At 54.8% G+C, this 21,740-nt stretch overlaps 1 protein-coding gene across 1 annotated transcript in view; it reads right to left on the reverse strand.

The window, feature by feature from the left end:
- RYR1 (ryanodine receptor 1) overlaps positions 1-21,740 on the reverse strand; it is a 135,329-nt gene that overhangs the window by 39,055 nt on the left and 74,534 nt on the right. Inside the window, exons 61-80 of the mRNA XM_075536656.1 lie at positions 20,624-20,691; positions 20,410-20,531; positions 19,926-19,975; positions 19,321-19,381; positions 18,947-19,185; positions 14,429-14,510; positions 13,703-13,833; positions 11,444-11,764; positions 10,178-10,418; positions 6,559-6,646; positions 6,326-6,418; positions 5,693-5,707; positions 4,354-4,524; positions 3,993-4,052; positions 3,710-3,847; positions 3,223-3,335; positions 2,999-3,095; positions 2,213-2,319; positions 1,495-1,546; positions 1,324-1,389 (exon numbers count right to left, since the gene is read on the reverse strand). Of these exons, the coding sequence (XP_075392771.1) occupies positions 1,324-1,389; positions 1,495-1,546; positions 2,213-2,319; positions 2,999-3,095; positions 3,223-3,335; positions 3,710-3,847; positions 3,993-4,052; positions 4,354-4,524; positions 5,693-5,707; positions 6,326-6,418; positions 6,559-6,646; positions 10,178-10,418; positions 11,444-11,764; positions 13,703-13,833; positions 14,429-14,510; positions 18,947-19,185; positions 19,321-19,381; positions 19,926-19,975; positions 20,410-20,531; positions 20,624-20,691 (2,315 nt within the window). The remainder of the gene's footprint in view (positions 1-1,323; positions 1,390-1,494; positions 1,547-2,212; positions 2,320-2,998; positions 3,096-3,222; positions 3,336-3,709; positions 3,848-3,992; positions 4,053-4,353; positions 4,525-5,692; positions 5,708-6,325; positions 6,419-6,558; positions 6,647-10,177; positions 10,419-11,443; positions 11,765-13,702; positions 13,834-14,428; positions 14,511-18,946; positions 19,186-19,320; positions 19,382-19,925; positions 19,976-20,409; positions 20,532-20,623; positions 20,692-21,740) is intronic.

Genomic DNA, 21,740 nt, shown 5'->3' on the forward strand with positions numbered 1-21,740 from the left:
ACCCTGATGCAGCCCTGGGTGCTGGAGAAGCCACATGGACCTACCCTGATGCAGCCCTGGGTGCTGGAGCAGCCACATGGACCTACCCTGATGCAGCCTGAACCCTGGATCCAGAGAAGCCACGTGGAGACCCCTGCCAATGCTGAGATGCTTTCACCACCACTGGAATTACAAGACTTCCTACCCACTGGCCTGCGATTTTCCTGCATTTGGCACCATTGCATGTGTTTCATGAGTCTGAAGAGGACTTTATAGATTGATTTTAGACATATGGGCTAATATAGGACTTATGGACTTAATCTGGACTGGGCTGGGCTGTTTTCTCAATATTCAACTGTGTCTATGAATTTGTTTCTCTAGTCTGCCTGGACTCAGACAGTTATGAAAGACGTATATAGATGGGAGGGCATTGAGAGCATATCAAATAGCTCGTGAAAAATGGAATGAAAGACTATGGAATTTACCCCTCATAGGTGAATTTAAACAAATATAGATAGATTTTGGTAATTATTTCAATACATTTACTTCTTCTGATTGCCATACCTTATTTTATATGTAAAAAAACCCAAAAAAAAAACGAATCCTGGGAAAGGCTTTATCAGATGCCAAAGGAGCCCTGGTGGCGTAGTGGTTACCTGTTGGGCTGCTAACAGCAAGGTCAGCAGTTTGAAACCACCAGTCGCTCTGTGGGAGAAAGATGAGGCTTTCTACTCCCATAAAGAGTTACAGTCTCAGAAAGTCAAAGGGACAGGTCTTTTGGAGTTGCTCTATGTCAGAATCCACTCAATGGCAGTGAGTTTGCTTGTTGGGTGATTTTTTTCCCCCAAAGGGCACCAGTAAGGTTAAGAATCTTGGCACAGTAAGGTTGGGCCCTTGACCTGAGGGACTGGATGCATGGATTCATGGTGTGTGTACCAGCTCTCTCCCACTGCCAAGCCTTGCCTGTGCTGTTCCCCTCCCCAGAATACCTCTTTCCTGTTCTTCTCCAGTCACACCATTTTTCCTCCACCTCCCCTCAGAGAGCCCCTCCTGTGAGACATACTCCTTGACCCCCTGTCCCCAGGCTGGGTCAGGCGTCTGGGCTGGGTTCCGACACCCCCCTTGTGTGTCTTCATCCTGACCTTCCCACCTGTGCCACCACCCAATTTGGGTTGTTGCTCTGGTAACGCATCTTCCTACCCCGCCTCTGCGATGCTTGCCACTTTGCCCATCTGCCAGGCCTCAAACCCTGGTCTGTGAGCACATTCTGCTGAACCTCCTAGGCCATTGGGAGTCTGGGTCCCCACCCTGCTCCTCGGGGGTGGGGGCTCTGGGCCTGCCTACCTCAAAGGAGACCTCCACCTCTTCTTCAGCTTCTACTTTCTCCTCTGCCTCCTCCAGGTGGCAGCTCTGGAAATAGGGATAATGGAGGAAAAAAAGATACCCCAGTCCACCCCACCCCCTAAGGCCTTTCTGGGGAGGAGGGGCTCTGACTTGGGTGGGACAGGGTCTCACCTTTGCCATGATATCGGCATATGCTATATACAGGTAATCCTCGTCCAGTTTGCTGAGGGAGGAAGGAAGTGGGGCAACAGTAAGGATCCTGTGGGATTAAACCATTCCCCCCCCCCCCCCAATTGGCTAAGAGCTTCCAGTTTTCCTGTGGTGTGCCAGTCCACCACACTGTCAGGCTTTGTGGCTCAGGGAGGCGGACTTCTGACCCACGGCTGAGCCAATCAACATCTAGGTTGGCCATAGTATAATAGGCGGGGTTGGTCACATGATTCACACTGGATATTCTGCGGGAGCTACAGGTAGGGGCAGTCCCTTTCTCCTTGGCTGTTGAAATGGAGTAATGGAATTCTGGAGCGTCCAGGGCCATCTTGCCACCTTTTGGCTTACCCAAGCCTTTGTGTGGATTCGAACAAAAGCCCCCTCTCCCGCCTTCCTCACTTCCATCTGTGGGAAATGTGTCATAACACAAGGATTTTGTTCAAGCAAGGCATTCTGTCAGCAAATGCTGATAAAGCTGCATTGTCTGGGATGTGAACACTTCAGGGGAGATGCCTTGTGAATCTCAGTGGTATGGGGCTGCCCTGCCTGTCCCAGTAAAGCGATGGAAAGATCAGCTGTGGGTCTCTCCCAGGACAGAGAGGGCCTCTTCTGAAGAATAGGGAGGTGGCTCGGGGGTGGGACCCCAGGGACATCTCTGAGGCTGAGGGAGGGGCTTCACCTCTTTTCAGTCAGGGCTGTGCGGCTGAAGTGCAGGACCAGCTGGTGCAGGGGATCCGGCTTCTTCTCCTCTTCTTCTTCCTCCTCCTCCTCTTGCTCCCCAGCTTTCTGGGGGGAGGGGTGGGGCTTGTGGGGAGCGCTTCCGGAGTCTGTTTCTGCCTCCTCCCTCCTAGAGTCTTGCTGGGCTCTCTTGGCCCCATCCTGCCCCCTCCCTTAGCTCTGCCAAAGCATGAACTGTAAAACCATACTCACTGCCATCAGGCAGATTCCGACTCATGGTGACCCTCTAGGACAGAGTAGAACTGCCCCCGTGGGTTTCCGAGTCTGTAATGGGAGTAGAAAGCCCTGTCTTTCCCCACGGAGGCTCCTGGTTTCTAACGGCTGGCCCTGTAGTTCGCAGCCCAATGAGTAACCTACCACGCCACCGGGCTCCAAACTATATCACAAAACAAAGCCACACTCCGTGCATTTCGAGTCCATGTCAACTCACAGTGACTAAGACAGGGTAGAACTACTGCTGTGGGTTTCCGAGACTGCAACTCTCTTAAGAGAATAGAGAGCCTCGTCCTTCTCCCACAGAGCGGCGGGTGGGTCTCAACTGCTGACCTTGTAGTTAGCAGTTCATCGCATAACCACCACGCCATGGGTCCCCTAACCATATATTTCACGGCAGCCGCATGCATAGACCTCAATGTGAGAGCGACACTAGAGGGGCCCAGCTGGCAGCCTTAGGCCGCCAGCCTTATCCAGCTGACCCCCCCTCAAGCCTGGGCCGGCGCCAGCTCACTGAAAGGTCGCTTATCATACGGTCCTCAAAGCTGTGGTCTTCAGTCAGGATCCACGCAGCCTTGTAGCTCTCCAGGAACATGTTACACGCGCGGTGCCTGCAGGCGACGGCGTGGGTGTCACCGAGGCCTCGCCTCCGCATTCAAGATCCCCCCCCCCGCCCGGTGTTGGTGGCCCTCCATCCTCCCGTCTCCACGCCACCTCCCCACTCCCGGGGGGTCTTACGTGGGCAGGTTGTACAGGGGAGTCATGCGGAAACAGGCTACGACCGCCCGCCGGCGCTGCTTGGACAAGAGCTTGTGCCACACAGCCTTCTTGGACTTGTACGGATGCTCTGTCTGAGGGGCCGGACAGGGGGTCAAGTCCTTGGACCATCCCCGCCCCCGCCCCCCCGGGGGTACCCAGGTCCCGCCTCGCAGAGTTAAGGTTCTGATCTCAGCTCCGCCCCCAGGCCGGAGTCTCCATCCTAGGCCCCGCCCCACGCTCCGTCCGCAGGCTCCAGGTGTCCGACTAAGCCCCACCCCGGAAGCGAAGGCCCCGCCCCAGAACCTATTGCAAGTTCGTCTCCGACTGGAGGCTCCACCCCTTCCGGGCCCGAGCGAGCTCGCAGACCCAAGGGCGGTCCTTCCTAGGCCCCGCCCAGAGGGCCAAGTCCCGCCCCCACACTTCACCGCCAGCCACTCAGCGTCAAGAACCCCCCGGCTCCGCCCACCTGCTCCAGATGGTAGAGCACGGCGGACACCTCCTGCACTCGGCGCACGATTTTCTCGGGGTCGTCGGCGTCCTCCTCGCGGCCGGGAACACCCCGGTACAGCGCCATCTGCCAGCGCAGGGACGGGGAGCCTTCGACCTGGGGGAGGAAGGGCAGCCGGCGTGAGATCGCAGCCCTGCCCCCCCAGCGCCGCCCTTCTAATACTGTGGGGGTGCCTGCCACGGGCTAGCCCCTGCGGTTCGCCGTCAGGTCTTCCTGCTGCAGATGAAGGACGGAGGCATACCTTTCCCTGAAGGTGCAGGTTGTTCTGCAGGTACTCGCGGACCTCTTCATCGGTGTCTTTCTGGAGATATACGGCAGGCTGAGTTACTCCCGAGGACGAAGCGTCCTCCTCGGCCCTACCCTTCGCTTCCACCCCCCCTCGAACCAGGACCTCCCAGGAGATTTGTGGTGAGGCTTTATTAAGTCTTAGAGTCAGCGGTCAGTGGGACTTTCCAGAGGGGCTGCAGGGCAGAGACAACTAGGATTTGAGGAGCCTCGTGGAGACTTGGGAGGCAGAGGGTGAGTCTTCGCTGACTAGGGGCGTCTCCCAGGCCCCTGGGGATTCAGTAGGGCCCATGAGCTTAGTGGGGCTGGGCAGGCACCAGGGCATAGCGGGTCTTGGCCAGCGCGATGAGCTCCTGGTCAGTGGGGGCACACATGTTCAGGCCGATGGGCAACATCTTCTTGAGCGTGGCCACAATCAGTGACGTCTGCACTGAGTACCGATCGCCTCGGCGCTTCTTCTTGGTGCGTTCCTGGTCTGAGCCACCTGACTGTGGGAACACAGGACTCAGAGCTGGTCCCTGGGGGGCCACCCTGGCCCTTTGCCTCAGCCTAGCCCCATGCCCCAACCCACAGCCATTTCCCATAATCCAACCTTCATCCCCTCATCTCAAAGGACACCCTATTTTCTACCCCATACCTGGATGAGCCTTCCTTCATCTCAGACCTCAGGCCTTGACCCTAGACCCTCCCAGGTCCACGCCCCCATCTCCAACTTCTTGCCAGTTCTCTCCAAGTCTGGACCTTCCAAACCTCTAGGAGCTCTCTCTCGGGATCCCCAGAGAACCCACAACATGCACACACCTTGACCCCCTAGCCCCAGACCACACCCCAAGGAGCAAATAAAGATGCAGAACCACAGAGTCCCAAAAGTCAAGAGACGTGGGAAGAGGAAGAGAGGCGGAAGAGAGATGGGCAAGGCAACGGAGACAGAAGATGCAAAAGAGATCCAGAAAGCTCTGGAGGCAGAGACAGGACGCAGAGTCCCACAGCCATGTTCTGGAGCCTTGGTTGCAGTTCCGTGGCCGGTGCCACCCCCATCATGCTAGTGAGAAGCCCTGGTGACAAGCTTCAGCCAGAGCCACAGCCAGACCGGCTCGCAGGCTGAGCATGGCCCATGTGCCAGACATTGCTGAAGGCCACGCATGCAGCATCCCAGCCTGGTGGAGCCCGGGGCCTCAGGGCCCTAGTAGGATGCTGACAGAAGCTCAAATGGCTATGACATTTGGCCAGGATCACACAACTCACTCCCGACAGAGCCTGGGTTCGAACCCAAGTCTGTCTGGTTCCAGAGACCAAGCCTTCCATCACTGCACGGCGAGAGTTCTGCCTTCCAGTCATGCACGTTCCACCCCACCCTCCCCTCCCGTCTCTGCTCAAGATGCTCCGGCAAAGCTAAAGACAAACTTCTTCTTCTTCTTTTTTTTTAACAAAAAATTTTTTTTAAAAGGAGAAGAAGAACTCAAATTGCCAAGAAGCTGGGGGCTGGGCAGGGAATGGGTGGTCTTGGGAAGGGATGGCTAAGGATGGGGGATGGGAGCCACCACGGAGGGTGGGTGGGGAGCAGAGGGAGGGGTATTCTGGAGGGGGTGCTGGAGGAGGGCGGAGGGAAAGGGTGTGAGCCAAGTGCCATGCGGAAGGTTCCAGATGGGGGCTGACCTGTGCATCTCCTGCCTGCTTCACCGGATAGCAAACAGAGACAAGAAGGGTTACCCAGGCCCCTCAGAGAACCCCAGACCCGGTTCCAAGTTGGCTGCACCCAGCTCCTCTGCCCGCCACCCCAACCCGCATCCCTAGTTGGGCATGTGCAGACCTTGCTGAAGGGGTAAGAGGGCAGCTCGTTGGGACCTGAAGAGGGGAGGTCTGAGAAGGCTGGGGGTGGGGGGAGAGGCAAGTGTATGGGGGTGTCTGGGATGGTGGGCAGGAGAGGAAGGGAGTGGGCGGAGGAGAGGAGGACTCCGGTGGAGGAGGGCAGTGGGAGGAGGAGGAGAAAAGTGGATGAAGAGGGGGTGGCAGAGGAAAAGGGAGAGATTCAGGAGAAAGGATGGAAGGAGAGGGGGAGGGTATGGAGAGGATGATGATGGGAAGGGATGGGGTGGAGGAGGGAGGCGATGGCCATGGCAGGGCAGTGATGGACAAGGAAGACAACATAGGAAGGAGGTGGGGGGGGAGACTGCGCTGAGGGCTGGGGGAAACATGCCCAGGGCAGGGTAGGCTGGCTGGACAGCGAGGATGCCCAGGAGAGTGCTCCCTCCCTCCCGGCCAAGTCCTCCTCCCAGAACGAACGCCCACCTTGGCCATCTTGCTCTTGCTGTCAGCAGTCAGGAAGGACATGTTGTTGATCTCGTTCTGGACCACAAAGTTCTGCTCCTCGCGCTTAAAATTCTGGTGGGGGAGGCAGGATGGGGACCGGAGAAGATGGAGTTGGGGGTCTCTGGGGGGCAGGAAGCCCAGGAGGCCGGGGGTGGGGGCGCTGCAGGTGTGTGTGTGTCTGTGTGTGTATGTGTATGTGTGGGCCGACTCACATGGGACTTGGACCAGTAGATGAAGATCTCTCCCACCATCCGGAACAGCTCCTCCGCATTGGGGTTGGGCTCTGTCAGCCACTGTGCCCTAGACAGTGGGGGGGAGGGGCCTGTAAGGGTTTGGGGGTAGGGATACCCCTCCCCCAAACCAAACTCACTGGCACCCAGTTGATGACAACTCATGGCCACCCTCTAGGAAAGAGTGGGCCTGCCCCCTGTGGGTTCCGAGACTGTAAGGAACTCTGGACGGGAGCAGACCGCCTCCTCTTTCTCCTGCAGAGCGGCTGGTGGTGAGCGAAGCCCAACATGTAACCAGTAGGCGACCTTGGGAATACCCAAGGAAGGAGAAAGGTCTACAGGAGGGGAGTGGGGGGAGTAGGAGACACCCAATAGGAAAAATGGAACTTTCTGGTAATTGGGCCATTCAGATGAAAACGAACATGTGTAGAAAGCAAAGGCTTTGAGAATGATGATGGCAACAAATGTACAAATGAGCTTGACGCAATGGCTGGCTGGCTGGATTGTGATAAGAATTGCATGAGCCCTCAATAAAATGATTTAAAAAAAGAAGAAAACGGAACATGTTTGGTCATTCTTTTTCTCTCTCTCTCTTGAAACATCAATAATAGAACATCATACTCGTGTCACCTCAAGAAACGATCACAGAGGAGCACAGGGAGCTGCCGCCCAGGTCCAGGAAAGCGGTGTGTCAGCCCCGAGAAGTCCCTGGGGCCCCTTCCCAGCCCCCTCCTGACTGCTGATCCTTCTCCTGACCACTGGAACCACACGCCGCTTCTGTCTAATTCTCAACTTCTCCGTGGGCAGAATAATACCACGCGCACGCTGCTGTCGCGGTGTAAATGTTCTTTTCCTGGCTCCTTCCACTCAGAGTCCTGTTCCCCATGACTCTGTGCCCTTGCAATGGCTCCTTCACTTGTGTTGCTGCGTGGCCCTCCACTGTCTGCATGGACATTTGTTCACACTCCTGGGGCCCAGGCATCCCCCCTCCTCTGACTCCCGCAGACAGCAGCACCCACCCTCTCCTGGGCACAGGGAGAGGTGTACGAGGGTGCTTCCCACATGTGGCGAGTAAGCGAGAGGAGCCAGAGATAAGCCGGGTATCCAGCTGGAGGGGACTGGTTAGTGAACTACCTCCTCCAACCATAGAGCCCGCTCCATCGCCAGTAAGGCGGTCTGTCCTTAACCACAGGAGCTTGCTGACAGAGGTAAGCCGACAGAGACAGCAGCTGGATCCATAGACCCAAAGGGGTATGACTGGGGCTGGCAGGAAATGGGGAGCGAACAGCAGGAAGAAGTCATGTCCTGGACTTGATCGTGGTACAGGGTGCACAACTCTTCTGCAGGGGATTGAACGATTGAAGTGATAGGATATGATATTGATATGATAGGTGAAGTGCATATCAGTGAAATTGTTAAAAAGAAAGGAATTAAAATTTACAACAGACGAGCAGAGCAGCTTGTGGTTGTGTGTGATTACATGACGTCCCGGGCCAGGGGGCTGGGGAAGACGCTGCCCAGGGTCCTTGCTGCACAACATACGCAGGTTCCCTCCCCTCCCATTTTTTGAGCGAACAGAACCTCAGGTTTACTCAGCAACCACCCCTCTCCCGTGTCAGGTGGGAATCAGAACTGGATCTGGATTCGTCTAAGCCAACCACAGAATTCTTCCTGCCTAGTCTTCAAAAGGAGCCCTGGTGGCTTAGTGGATTACTGGTTGGGCTGCTTATAGCAAAGTTGGTAGTTCGAAACTGCCGGCCACTCCTCAGGAGAAAGATGAGGATTTCTACTGCTGTAAAGATTTACAGCTTGAGCAACCCAAAGGGGGGCAGCTCTACTCTCTCCTGTAGGGTTGCTATGAGTCAGAATCAATTCAGCAGGTTGGAACTTGGGCTGCTAACTACAAGGTCGGTAGTTCAAACCCACCAGCTGCTCCTCGGGAGTAAGATGAGGCTGTCCCCTTCTGTAAAGAGGGGCCGTTTGGAAAACCTAGATGCAGTCACTATGGGTTGGAATCGGCTCAGTGGCTGTGGATTTGGCTTTTCAGCTTAACAGGAACCCTGGTGACATTGGGTTAGGCATTGTGCCAACCTTCAAGGTTGGTGGTTCAAATCCACCAGCCACTCTCAGGGGGAAAGATGAGGCTACCCACTCCTGTAATGATTTACAATCTCATAAACCTTAGTTTGGGTCTTTTTGAGTTGGGATTTGCTAGATGGCAGTGGACTTGGGTTTTTCGGTTTTTTGGTGTGTGTGTGTTTAAGCTTATAACCAGGATTCCTAGTAGTTCAATGGTTAAAATACTTGGCTACTACCAAAAAGGTTGGTGGTTTGAAGCCACCAGCTGCGCGGTGAAAGATGCAGCCATCAGGTTCTGCAAAGATGTACAGCCTTGGAAGCAGAATGGGGGCAATTCTATCATGTTCTACAGGCTCTCTGTGAGTTGGAATTGGCTTGACAGCAATGGGTTTGTTTGGGTTTAAGTTTAAAGATCAGAAAACTGAGGGGCAGGGAGGAGGCAGCAGGTAACATGGACTTCCCTAGAAGCCCCTCTCTGGCTGACCAGGCTCATTCTAGGCAAGTTTCCTGAGATACACATCCTCTCATCCTTTCTTCTTAGAGACAATGAGAGAAACAAGCCTGAGTCAAGCTCCTAAACCTGGAAGGAACCAGAACTTTCCTGAAGCCACACCTGCCACCACCGCCAGGTACCACAAGTCAGTGTTGACTCTTGGCAACCCCATAACACGGAAGGTTTCTAGAAGATTCCCAATCCTGGGAACAGGCTCTGGGTGAGCCAATGGTTATTACAAGCCAAATGTGCGGCGGACTCAAGCAGCAACTGACGATCATTCAAGTGTCAACACGGAGAGTAGGGTTATGTTAGATGTGTGCTACCATTTCCCATTTCTGCTCCCTGGCAGACATAACTAATCAATCAGAGCTCCTTTTCTCACAAAGCCCAGATGCAATCTGAGTCCCGTCTACCAGACCTGAGGTGGAACTTGTTCACCATCCTTGGATGAGTCAATGGGTCTTTATACAGTGCTTCCAATTGCTTGATATCTTTCCTTGGCCTTTTACTAAAGATCCATGTTTCTGGGGGAATGAGCGGGACCGTCTTCCTTCCTTCTCTCAGGGACTTAGGAAGGTCTAAGTACCACACAAATCAGACAGCCCCAGCTACAGATCAGCAAGCCCTTGGAGGATGACACGCCAAATGGCACAGTGGTCGGATTCAGAGGATCGGAAAGAGCAGAGTAAAACTCAGAACTCACTGCCATTAGGCCAATTCCACCTCTTACCGACCCTATAGGACAGAGCAGAACTGCCCCTGTAGGTTCCCAAGGCCAGACTTTTTTTTTTTTTTTTTTTTTTAGGTCAAACATCTTTATGGGAGTAGAAAGCCTCATCTTTCCCCGCTGGAGCAGCTGGTGGTTTCAAACTGCTGACCTTAGCAGTCTAATGCATAACTCATTACACCACCAGGGCACCGGGCTGAGTTGGGCTGTCAGAATGTGACAAAGCCCGAAGCGGGAGGGGACAGGCAGCGGTCAGAAGGTGGGGAGGAGCCAGGTAGGTATCAAAGGACTCAGCTGACCTGTTGTTGTCCACGTAGCGGATGAGCAGGGGGTAGAGGGCGTACAGGTCCCGGCAGAGCACGGAGAACTCGTCCCGCACCAGGAGCTCGCCCTCCTCCGCCTCGGCCTTGGCCTCCAGGCGCAGCTGCTCCTCCTCGGCCACCACCTTGCCCGCGCGCTTGCGTAGCCGCCCGATGGTGGGGATGAAGTGGGAATGCAGCATCTCGGGCCGCGCCCGGCTCACGATGGGCTGGGCGAACACTGCAGGAGCAGGGGCAGGATCACCCGACCGGACCCCACAGCACCCACCTGCTTCCATCCCCTGACCTCTGACTCTGCCCCTGCACGTGACCCACCCCATGACCCCTGACCTGTCCTTTTGTCGGAGGTGTTTTTAATCATTTTACTGGGGGCTCATACAGCTCTTATCGCAATCCATACATATATCTATTGGGTCAAGCCCATTTGTACATTTGTTGTCATCATTTTCTCAAAACATTTTCCTTTCTACTTGAGTCCTTAGTTTCAGCTCATTTCCCCCCTCCCTCTCCCACCCTCTCTCCCTTCCTCATGAACCCTTAATAATTTATATATATATATATTCATGTTTTACACTGACCGATGTCTCCCTTCACCCAATTTTCTGCTGTCCGTCCCCTGGGAGGGGGTTATATGTAGATCATTGTGATCGGTTCCTCCTTTCTCCCCCACTTTCCCTTTACCCTCCTGGTATGGCTACTCTCATTACTGGTCCTGAGGGGTTTCTCTGTCCTGGATTCCCTGTGTTTCCAGCTCTTATCTGTACCAGTGTACATGCTCTGGTCTAGCCAGAGACCTGTCCTTCTGACTCAGCACTAGTCTGCTGACCCCAGCCTGACTCTGGTCTCTCATCTTTCACCTCATTATCGGCTCTGAGTGTAAAACTGACATCTGACATACCCCCTGCACTCTCATCCCACCCCTGGCCCCCTGCCCTGGACCTATAGTCCAGTCCCTATTACCTGACCCCTGCTGGCCTGATGGGTGACCTGTCCTTGGTTTAAGGGAAATTTCAGGCTTCTGACTTTCTTCCTAACCCCTGACCTAAGCCAGCCAGCCAGAATTCAGCCTGGAGGGCTCCCAGGGCCCTTGGGGCCAGACACTCTGACCCCTCCCTTGCCATGACCCCTAGCCTCTGGACCCTGAGATTACCAAACTCGAGCCCTTGATTCCTCCCAACTCCCCGAGACCCCTGGGTGCCGGGACCCCTCTGATGCCATGCCCATCCCCCCTCAGCCCCGACTTGCCAGCGAGCCGCTTCATCCACGAGGCCTCGTCGATGCCCAGGTTGTTGACGATGATCCGCAAGATGTTTCCCAGCAAGGAGTTGAGGTGGTCGGAGGTGACGGCAGTGCACGGCGGGGGTGCGCCAGGGGGCGGGGTCTCGGGCCCGTATTCCCACCAGCGTGGGAGGTAACTGCACAGCATGGGCAGCGTGATTTCGATGACGTGTGGCATCTCTGTGTAGCGCGCCCCCGACACGGCCAGCCCCCCGATCTCTGCCATGAGCCGCTCCAGCACCGGGATGTCGGGGCACATCTCCTCCACGCTGTTGGGGAGCCCCAGAACTGGGGTGCAGGGAGGAGTCAGGGCCTGCTGATCCATCATCCCCAGAACTCAAGCCCCACAAATGCCCATAACAAGGTAGGCACCCAATGAATGGCCACCTACTCAACTAAGTCCCCCAACATCTATCCTCTGACTCTAACCCTCCAACCCAAATAACTTCCCGGCCCTTCACGTGGAAATGGAGTGACTCCAAAATGTTTCACATTCCCAAGCCTGTCTTCTCCCTAAAATCTCACCCCGTCACCGCCCAGGAAACCTTCACTTTTGAAATCTCTCTTATCCCAAACTAGTTCCCTGCCCCTGACGTGCAGGCCCTTGTCGGCAGAGTTGGGTGAAGCTTTGGATGCTGACTTCTGGAGCCACCAGCTGCCCCGCTGGGGGGAGAGATGAGGCTCTCTGCTCCGACAAAGAGTTCCCGTCCGGGAAGCCCACAGGGTCAGTTCTGCTCTGTCCTCCAGGGTCACCAGGAGTCGGAATGGCAGTGGGTTCGGCTTTTGCCTTCGCCTGTCATGTAACAAACAACACTCTCCAACCCCTGCCCCTAAGTCTTATCTACATGTCACATCCTAACCCAGTCCCTGGAAACATACACCCCATCACACACACACACACACACACACACACACACACAAAATTTAAAAATGTGAGACTATTAAGAGTAAAGGGGTGGGATTTAGCCTGTCAATCAGGTCGCAGCTTGGTGACCTCATTTGTAAGGAGATCAACAGCTTGCCGAAGGTGGGACACACGCTCACTTCCTGCGAGACATTCCTGTTGACAAGACACTACATACAGCCTTGGAGCTGGAGGAGCCATGTGGAGACCACACCAGCGCTGAGATGCTTCCACCGCCACTGGATCCACAAGACTTCCTACCCACCGGCCTGTGATCTCCCTGCACTCGGCATCATTGCATGTGTTGCGTGAGTCAGAAGAGGACTTTATAGATTGGTATCGGCCATATGGGCTAATATCGTACTTATGGACTTGATCTGGACTGGGCTGGGATGTTTTCTCAATGTTCAATTACTCTTTATATAAAGCCCTTACTTATACACATACGAGTGTCTATGAATTTGTTTCTCTAGTCTACCTGGACAAACACACAACCTAATGAAACTGAGGCAAGTGCGTAACCTAGAGATGGCAGCCGCCCGCAGAACACAGGGACAGGTTTACACATTCCCTGTGGGAACACACCTGTGCACGTGGGAACTGGAGCCCCAGTGGCCATGCTTTGGGGCTTACTGTCCTCTGCGTGTTGTGAGTGCCATCGAGTGGGTTCCGATTCATAGGGACCCTAGTTACAACAGGATGGGACACTGCCAGGTCCCGAGGCATTGCTAATAGTAACAAAAATGGAATCATAGGAATAATAATAAATATGTGATCATATGAACACACACATACACACATATGAAACAATGGCCGTCAACTTGATCCCAACACATGTCGACCCACCAGTGTGACCTTTCAGAAGCCTTTGTTCTGAGGCATCACGGGGGGGGGGGTGGTTTGAACAGCCAACGTCTCAGTCGGTGGTTAGGTGCTTAACCCTCTGCATCACCCAAAACCACACTCGCTGCCATTCAGTCGACTCCCCCTCATCGTGGCCCTATAGGACAGAGCAGAACCGCCCTGCGTGATACAGAACTTGGAGATCTTTACAGGAGTATAAAGCCTCATCTGTCTCCCAGGGGTTCGAACTACTGACCTTGTGGTTAGCAGCTCAACACATTACCCACGACACCACCAGGGCTCCATCGAGGGGACCTGAATTTCTTGGATAGCAGCCTCGAAATGGCCTCACAGGCCCACAAATCAGGGTGCCGATTCACTCTGGGGTGCTCCGCCCCGCAGCACCTCCAATCTGGACCTCCAGCTCCTCACAGCCCAGAGAGGTCACCCCGCTGCCACCACCCCTGACCACCACTTACTGGTCCGCTCCCGGGGAGACTTGGTGGTGTACACGGAGCAGGCGTTGTACTCGTTCAGTTGAGGCTCCAGGAACGCCACGGGCATGGCTGCAGCCAGGCGGGCCAGGCACTCTCCAAGGGCAGGCCGCAGCCTGGAAGAGGAGACCATGGTCAGCTCCAAGCTTCCCCCCTGCTTGATCTTGGGCCCTAGCCCCCCCACCCCCACCCCCCGCCCCATCGATGCACCCCTGGCCAGGGCGCGTTGGGGGCAGAGCTTACATCCGTTCACCTGTGTACCTGTGTGCTTGCTGTGACCTGAAAGATTGCATTTCTTGTGAATGGCCTTTCCTCGGACTTCCTGAGGGCCGTCCTGCTCGGCTAGTGGTGCTGGGCTCTGAAAGCCCACATGGGCACTGCCAAGAGTCTCCTGGGCACAGTGCTCCTGTGCGCCACCCTTGTTTCTGTGTGCCCCCTGCCTTCCAGGGCATGCCTGACCCTCAGCAGTGAGTGTGTGGCCTGAGATCCTTGTCTGCAAGTGCTTGATGTCCACCAGGGCCCCACCCCACCCCCACCCACCGAGCTGGTGGCCCTCCCAGTGGCTGGCTTTCCCATGAGTGCCCATGGCTGCCTAAGGAATGATGACTGCCAGTGTTCCACCCCCACAACATCTTCTTTCCCCTTGTCCCTCCGCTCTCTGATTCCCCACGGTCCCTACTTGAGCCCAGAACTATGGTTCCGCCTCCTTACTTCTCCACATAGGTGCTCTTGGTGGTGCCCAGCGAGTAGATACTGCACAGAGTCCGGTAGCAAGACACCTGGACATCATCCACTGGGGGAGGAAGAGGAGTACAGCCGGGGATGCACTCGCCATGCCAGTCCGCCCCCACTGCATCCCACCCTCCCTTCTAAAATAGGGGAAAAGCAAGCGGTGCCCAGTCAGCCTGCCATTCACCAGCCTGCCATTCAGTCAGCCTGCCGTTCACCAGGTGAGTGACTTGGACAAGCACCGATTGATCTGTGACCTCAGTTTCCCTATCTGTGAAACGGAACATGGCAGTACTTTTCTCACAGGTGGCCGTAAGGATCGAATGGGTTAATATTTGGAAAGCCACTGTTGTCAGGTGCCACCCAACAGGTTCCGACCCACAGCGACCCGGTGCACAACAGGACGAAACATCCCGCCCCATCCTCACAATTGACCCCGTGCCCTGAGCCCATGGATGCAGCCACTGTGTCCATCCGTCTCTCTGAGGGCCTTCCTCTTTTCCATTGTCCCTCTCCTTTCACAAACACCATGTCTTCCTCGGGCACTGGTTTCTCCAAGTGTCTGAACCCAAGTCTTGACATCTTTGCCTCCAAGGAGCACTCTGGACGCCACTTCTTCCGAGATAGATGGGCTTTTCCGTTGAGCGGTGCGTGGTATTTTCAATAGTCTTCTCCAGCACCACAATTCACATGCACCAATTCTTCCTCCTGCCATGTCCGACTTTCACACCCACAGGAGGCAGTGGAAATGATGGGCAAGCCGTTGAGGTGGTTAGTGCCGGGGCGCTGGCTCCAAGTCCTAGTGACCCCAGAGAGTATAAACCACAACCCAGTCCTGCTCCGGGTGCCATGACCTTGGCCCTTGGACAGTACTCTGTTGTGGTCCCTGGGGCTTTCACTGGCTGGTTTGTAAGAAAGGGAACCCCAAGTCTGTCTTCCTAGTCTGTCTTAGGCAGGCAGCCCCGTGGAAACCTGTCTCCCATGGGTGACCCCGCTGAGATGATCTGAAACATTGGTGGCAGGGCTGTCGGCCTCACGGCTACACACGAGCTGCCTCAGTAGGAGAGACTCGCATACGATGGTGGCAACAAGAGCCCGGTGATGTTGCTTCCCTTCTAGAGAACACACAGATCTCTGATGAACGTGTTGGATGCTCTTTCCAGGAAAAGGCGAATCAGCATGCAATTCCAACAACAGTCTTAAGCTACCCACTTCCTGTCTTACCCCCAGAAGGCCAGGTACAGAGCCTCATGAACCCCACAAACGTCACGAAAGAAAAGGGAGGCAGAGCGGAGGCAGGTCTAGATTCAAGGGACCTCAGAGCTATAATGACCAAAGGCAGTGTGGGGACCTTGACTCGAATCTGAATGGGTAAGAACACGCTGTGTGGAGAATGAAGAGCATTTCCACATGGTCAGGTTACTGGACCACACCTGTATCGGCCTCTATAACCTGAAACGAGACAGTGGCTGGCCATCACTACCAACTGCTTTTTAAGAGATCACATGAGAAGGCGAACATGTGGGACCAAACTCAGAATCACAAAGAGGACCTGCAGGAAACAGACACAGGGGAATAGGACGAGGCTCTATTCCCTAACTTATCACAGAGGGAGTCTGGAAAGCTGGTATTCCAGGGTAGGAGAGCCTCCTCTTTGGTAATTTAGAGGTACAGTCCAGGTACATTATCCGGCTTTAAAAATAATTCCCCTTGAAGGGAGGGTGGAGGGAAGGTGGGGTAGAAAGGGGGAACTGATTACAAGGATCTACATATAACCTCCTCCCTGGGGGATGGACAAAAGAAAAGTGGGTGAAGGGAGATGTTGGACAGGGTAAGATGACAAAATAATAATAATTTATAAATTATCGAGAGTTAATGAGGGAGAGGAGAGTGGGGAAGGAGGGGGGAAATGAGGAGCTGATGCCAAGGGCTCAAGTAGAAAGTAAATGTTTTGAGAATGATGAGGGAAACAAATGTACAAATGTGCTTGACACGTGGATGTGTGTGTAGATTATAAGAGTTATATGCACCCCCAGTAAAATATTTTAAAAAATAATTCCCATAAAAAAATAGTAAAGTAAGCAATGTGACTCACACACAAACCCACAACATCATTTCTATAAATTCTCTCCTTTGTAGCTCTGCTGCCTTAAAGTGAGCACATGGTTGATTCTATCTCCCTATAGAAGCAGACAGGATCCTTCTGCTCTGTCTTCCTGCCATGTCACCCAGCCCCCCTCCTACCTTCCCCCAATGAAGGTATTAGGTTTCCTCACTTGTGAGCTCAGGGACCTTAATGTAGACCCCACCCACCTTGTGACTAGGTAACTACTGAATATGCCTGTCTATAAAGATCCCAAGACAGTCACGGCTCCTCTCGCTTCCCCCAGGTCTCCAACACCTGCCATTCCACGTGGTCCATCAAGAGGGGTGGAGGTGAGGATGCGACCATCCGATGTCTGACTCCTTTACTTTACTCTCTCCTATCCTTCCTGTTCTCTATGACTTGACTATCATCTTTATATAGCATCGCCATACAATTGCACCCCTGGCCCTTCGGTGGTTGGAGGCTGGTTCCCCGGGCAGAGGCCGGATTTACTGACCGCTGTAAACCCCAAGACTACGGATGGCCCTTAGCCACCCTCCAAGCCTAGTACTGAACTCACCCCCATGGCTCCAATTTTCGCTCAAGCAATACTCCAGGCTATTACAGGGGTACATGCTCCTTGGAATAGGGACCAGTTGAGCTCAAAAAGGCAGCATGTGCCTAAGGACAAAGTTCAGACGGGTTAGGGGAGGCAGAGGAAAGAGACCAGGAAACCCAGGGGGGGACGGGATCCGTGCCGTGGGACCTACAGTCCATGACAAGAAACAAAGAGCACCTGGATCGTCGAATGGAAAATGGCTTGCCCCGGCAAAGCTGCACCCAGTTCACCCCTGAGAAGTGTACGTCATGAATACACATGGTCAGCTCGGGCGTGACCAGGACACTGCAGTCCCTTGAGAGACTCCTATTTCAACAGCTGCGGACTGGAGCCTCGGGGTAGGGTGGGGGGAGGGGTATCGATGCATCGACTTACTTTCGGACACCGAGCAAAAAATCAATGCTGTCAGTACTTTCACCCGTGAAAGGAGAGGTGAAGCCAATGGGGCCAAGCTGGGAATGATCTTCTTCCAACTTTGCTTGTTGTGCAGTGGTCGAGATAAAAGGGCAGGGTGGTTCCGTTCTCAGAGACACAGTGACCTCCGACATGGCCCCCTCTAAGTCCCCCCAGTTCATCAACTCCTAAGGCCTTCTCCCTGCCTCTTCCTGACCTTCCCATGAGCCCCCACTTCCCCCACTCCAGGGCCTTCCTTCTGAGGCTCTTCGGAGTGCCGCTGGACACAGCCCGCTGGCGTCCCCTGTTGCCGTGATCTGACCAGCAGTCCACTGCATCACGGCATCCGGACGTGGGGCACACACGCTGTATGTGTCACAGGCCAGCACACACATCATTGTCCTTCGGTGCTGGCTTTTCCCGAGACCACCGAGACAAGCAGCGTTTAACTTGACATAGAGCCTCCCGGGACTAAGACGACCTTCTCAGGCTCTGCGCAGCTGCACAAGGCCCCGGACCAAGTTCTTGTCAGGGGTCACCTTCAGAGGACTCCTTTACAGCACTGAGCAAGGACACTGGTGTTTGCTGGAGGGTTCTTGCCTTTTTTCCACGCAGAACACGGTTCCATTCCCGGCCAATGGATTTCACACACAGCCCCCACCCATATGCCCATGAGGGCCTGCGTGGCGTCATGATGCTGAGCCTGTCTCTGTGAAGCTTCCAGACTAAGGCAGACTAGGAAGGAAGGCCTGCTGGTCTACTTCTGAAACTCAGCCAGGGAACACCTATGGGTGGTGCAGGACTGGGCAGCATTCCCCCTGCTGCCCCCAGGGGTCTCTGGGTGGCAGGATTTAAGCCGGGTCACTGACAGAATCTCCGGCTTTGCTGGCTAGAATGAGGATGCCAGTGGTGAGCCAACTTAAGCCCAGGTGGAAACAGGCAATATTTCAGAGGTGGCCGAGCAACCAGAGAGCAGGATTTGAGGATTGTGACACTGTGGATTATTATTCTTTGAGAAAGAAAGGATCCTCTACCTGGTGGAAGCTACAGTGGTTTGAAGTCTTCTGTTAGAAGGTGCTGGACTTAGCCTGAATCAACTCATTCTGCCACCCGGGAGGGGTGGAGCCCCGGTGGCACAGTGCTTACACATCGGGCTGCTAACCTCAAGGTCAGCGGTTCAAAACTACCAGCCACTCCTTGGGAGAAAGATGAGGCTTTCTACTCTCATACAGAGCTCTCGTCTCAGAAACCCACAGGGGCAGTTCTACCCCATCCTAGAGGTCGCTGTGAGTCGGAACCGACTCCGTGGTGGTGAGTCTGGCCCCCTGTGAGTCTGCTGAAGCAGTAAGACTTGGGTGAATCCCCCCTCCGGCCCCCCATCCTTGGGATCCAGCATCCTTACAGATGACGTCATCTCCGAACTGGTGCTGGGCGATGTGCTGGAAGAGGGTGGTGAGGACGGGCAGCAGGGCCACGGTGGTGTAGGTCAGGTTCTGGCCCACACCCTTCACCTGGGTGCGTGCCTGCGACACCTTGCCCAGCCGGAGGTTCTCCACCATCTTCTCAATGTCCTCAGACGCGCTCTCGAAGAAGGAGCGCAGGCCGGCCTTGACGATCTCGGGGCCCGACTTCATCACCGTCCTAGGACAGAAGGGGGGTGGGGGGGCCCACTCAGTGCTAGAGATTCAGAGTCTTGATTTCAGAGAGGCGAGGACAACAGGCCCCGAGGGGAGGCTGGGGTTCACTGGGAGCGGACCCCACGGCCCAGAGCCCGACCTGGCATCCAGGGATCGAGCCAGGATGTGTAGGCAGTTGACCACAGCGGGGGCGTCGGTCCCTGGGAGAGAAGACAGGCAGGGTGAGGGGAGGGCCAGCAACTCGGACTCGCTCCCTGCATCCCCACCCAACCTTCCTCCCTGCGACTCTAGACAGGCCGCTGGCTCCATCGGGAGAGCGGATGTTGCAGAAACTAACTCTTCACAGGTAGAAAACCTCCCCTCTCTCCCCAGGCTGAACCACAGGAAGGACCATGCGGTGAGGCGCCCAGGACATAACCACTGCACCACTCGGGCTCCTTGCACAAGGTTCCCGCCATTTCAGTCCTGGACTGACCCCCCTGCCTGGCCTTTCCGTTCCGCCTGCACGTCTCCCATGCCAGCCCTCTGGTCATCCCTGTCCCGGGATGACTGTCTCTCCTGTGGACGGGGAGCTTCCCAGGCAGGGCCAGGGGACGCTCAGGCTACTGTCTCCAGATTGTTGGAGCCAGCGGAAGCGGAAAGTGGGAATAAAGGGCGGAACCTAGGAAATATTTCTTCTGGGCAGGACGGCACTGAGAGGAAGAGAGGAATGAGGCGATGGGCTTGGTGGTGCGAGGGACTCACCGAAGAGAGAGACTCGGTGTCGCACAAGAGCAGCGAGTTTGCAGAAGAGGCTGAAGGAAGAGAAAGGGGTTGGGGAGCCCACGGAGACCAGGACAGGGGGGACACGGTGGGAGCAGGCAGGACATGGAGGAAGAGACGAATCAGACAGGAGGGGACAGGCAGAGAAGTGAGCAAGCTGGAAAGTCCTGGAGATGCTCTATGACCACCGATTCTCTATCACCGGGACTTCCGGCAGGGGGAGCCACTCACCCCAGTTTGCCTGGGACGTTTTAGCACTGGAAGCCCCCCACCCCTGGGAAGCCCCTCAGATCCAGGCAAACCAGGGCACTGGTCACTCTGGCCCTTCAGGCATTTCTGGACATGAAGAGGCCAGTGCCTGCCCTGTCCTCCACCCCCACTCTCCGGGGCCCTTGAGGCTCAAGGTCGGGGTAGGGACACTTCTGTGAGGTCAGGGGGCTGGGTCAGAGGTCACAGGTTGGCCCACCTGGTGATCATTTCCTTCTCCTTGTTGGAGGCATGGCCACCACTGCCCAGCACCTTGGCCGGGGTGGACAGGAAATAGAGACAGTGATTGGTGAAGTACTGGTTAATCAAGGGAAGCAGGATCTGGTGGGGGGAGGAGATAAGGGCACTGGGTGAGGCGTGTAGAGAGCCTCACCCTGTCCCCCAGTCCGTCCCTTTCTGAGCCAACCGCTCACCTTGGCAAAGAACTTAATTTCCTGTTCATGTGGGGATTTTTCCACGCGCCCACTGCTGACCACCGCCTCTGGTGGAAGAAGAAAGGCAAGGATTATGGTGGGGGTGGAGGTGGGGGATGTCCAGTCTGGGGAAACTGAGAGGTTCTGAAGGGAAGAGACTTGGGGGGAAGCATTAAACAATGATGAAAGATACATTCTTGGTGTGAAGTCACCTTGTAGCTTTGAAATAACTAACTCTTGCCTACTTTCCACCTGAGCCTCCCTGACGCCCGGAGCAACCTTTCCTGAGGTTGGGAATGCAGAGGAGGACAAACTGGGATGAGGTAAGTCCAAGCAGCAGTCTCCTCTTTAATCACGACAAAGCCCCTTCTTTCTGAATCTCGGTAGCCAGCGCTTGGTAAAATTGGAACCAATTAATGAATGAGCCAGATGAAACAAGAGGTTGATATAACTGACTGGGCTAAAACTTTAAAAGAGAAGTCAATTTTACTTCAAAACAAAACAAAACTCAAACGCACTTGCCATTGAGTTGACCCCGACTCAGGGAGACCTTATGGGACAGGGTAGAACTGACTCAGTGGGTCTCCAAGTCTGTACCTCTTTGTGATTGTTGTTGTTAGGTTTGGACTCGTGTATAACAGAATAAAGCATGGCCCGGTCCTACACTCTCCTCACTATCTTCTGTTTGAGCCCATGGTTGCAGCCGCTGTGTCCATCCATCTCATAAAGGCCCTCCTCTTTTTCACTGCCCCTCCCCTTTACCAAACAGGATGTCTTCCTCCAGGGACTGGCCTCTCCTGACAACGTATCCAAAGAACGTGAAATGAAGTCTCACCATCCTTGCCTCTAAGCAGCATTCTGGCTGTACTTCTTCCAAGACAGATCTGTTTGTTCTTCGGGCAGTCCGTGGTCCTGTCAATGTCAAGCTTTATCGTCAGGTCCAGTCCGTGTCAATCTTTATCATCTGGACCACAATTCAAACACATCAATTCTTCTTCGGTCTTCCTTACGCAATGTCCAACTTTCGCATGCATCTGAAGAAACTGGAAATGTCTTAGTCCTTAGAGGAGCATGCTTGCTTTTCAGCGCCTCGAAGAGCTCCCGTGCAGTAGATGTA

This window comes from Tenrec ecaudatus, chromosome 18 (assembly GCF_050624435.1).
Source record: "Tenrec ecaudatus isolate mTenEca1 chromosome 18, mTenEca1.hap1, whole genome shotgun sequence".
In the NCBI taxonomy this organism is placed as follows: domain Eukaryota; kingdom Metazoa; phylum Chordata; class Mammalia; order Afrosoricida; family Tenrecidae; genus Tenrec; species Tenrec ecaudatus.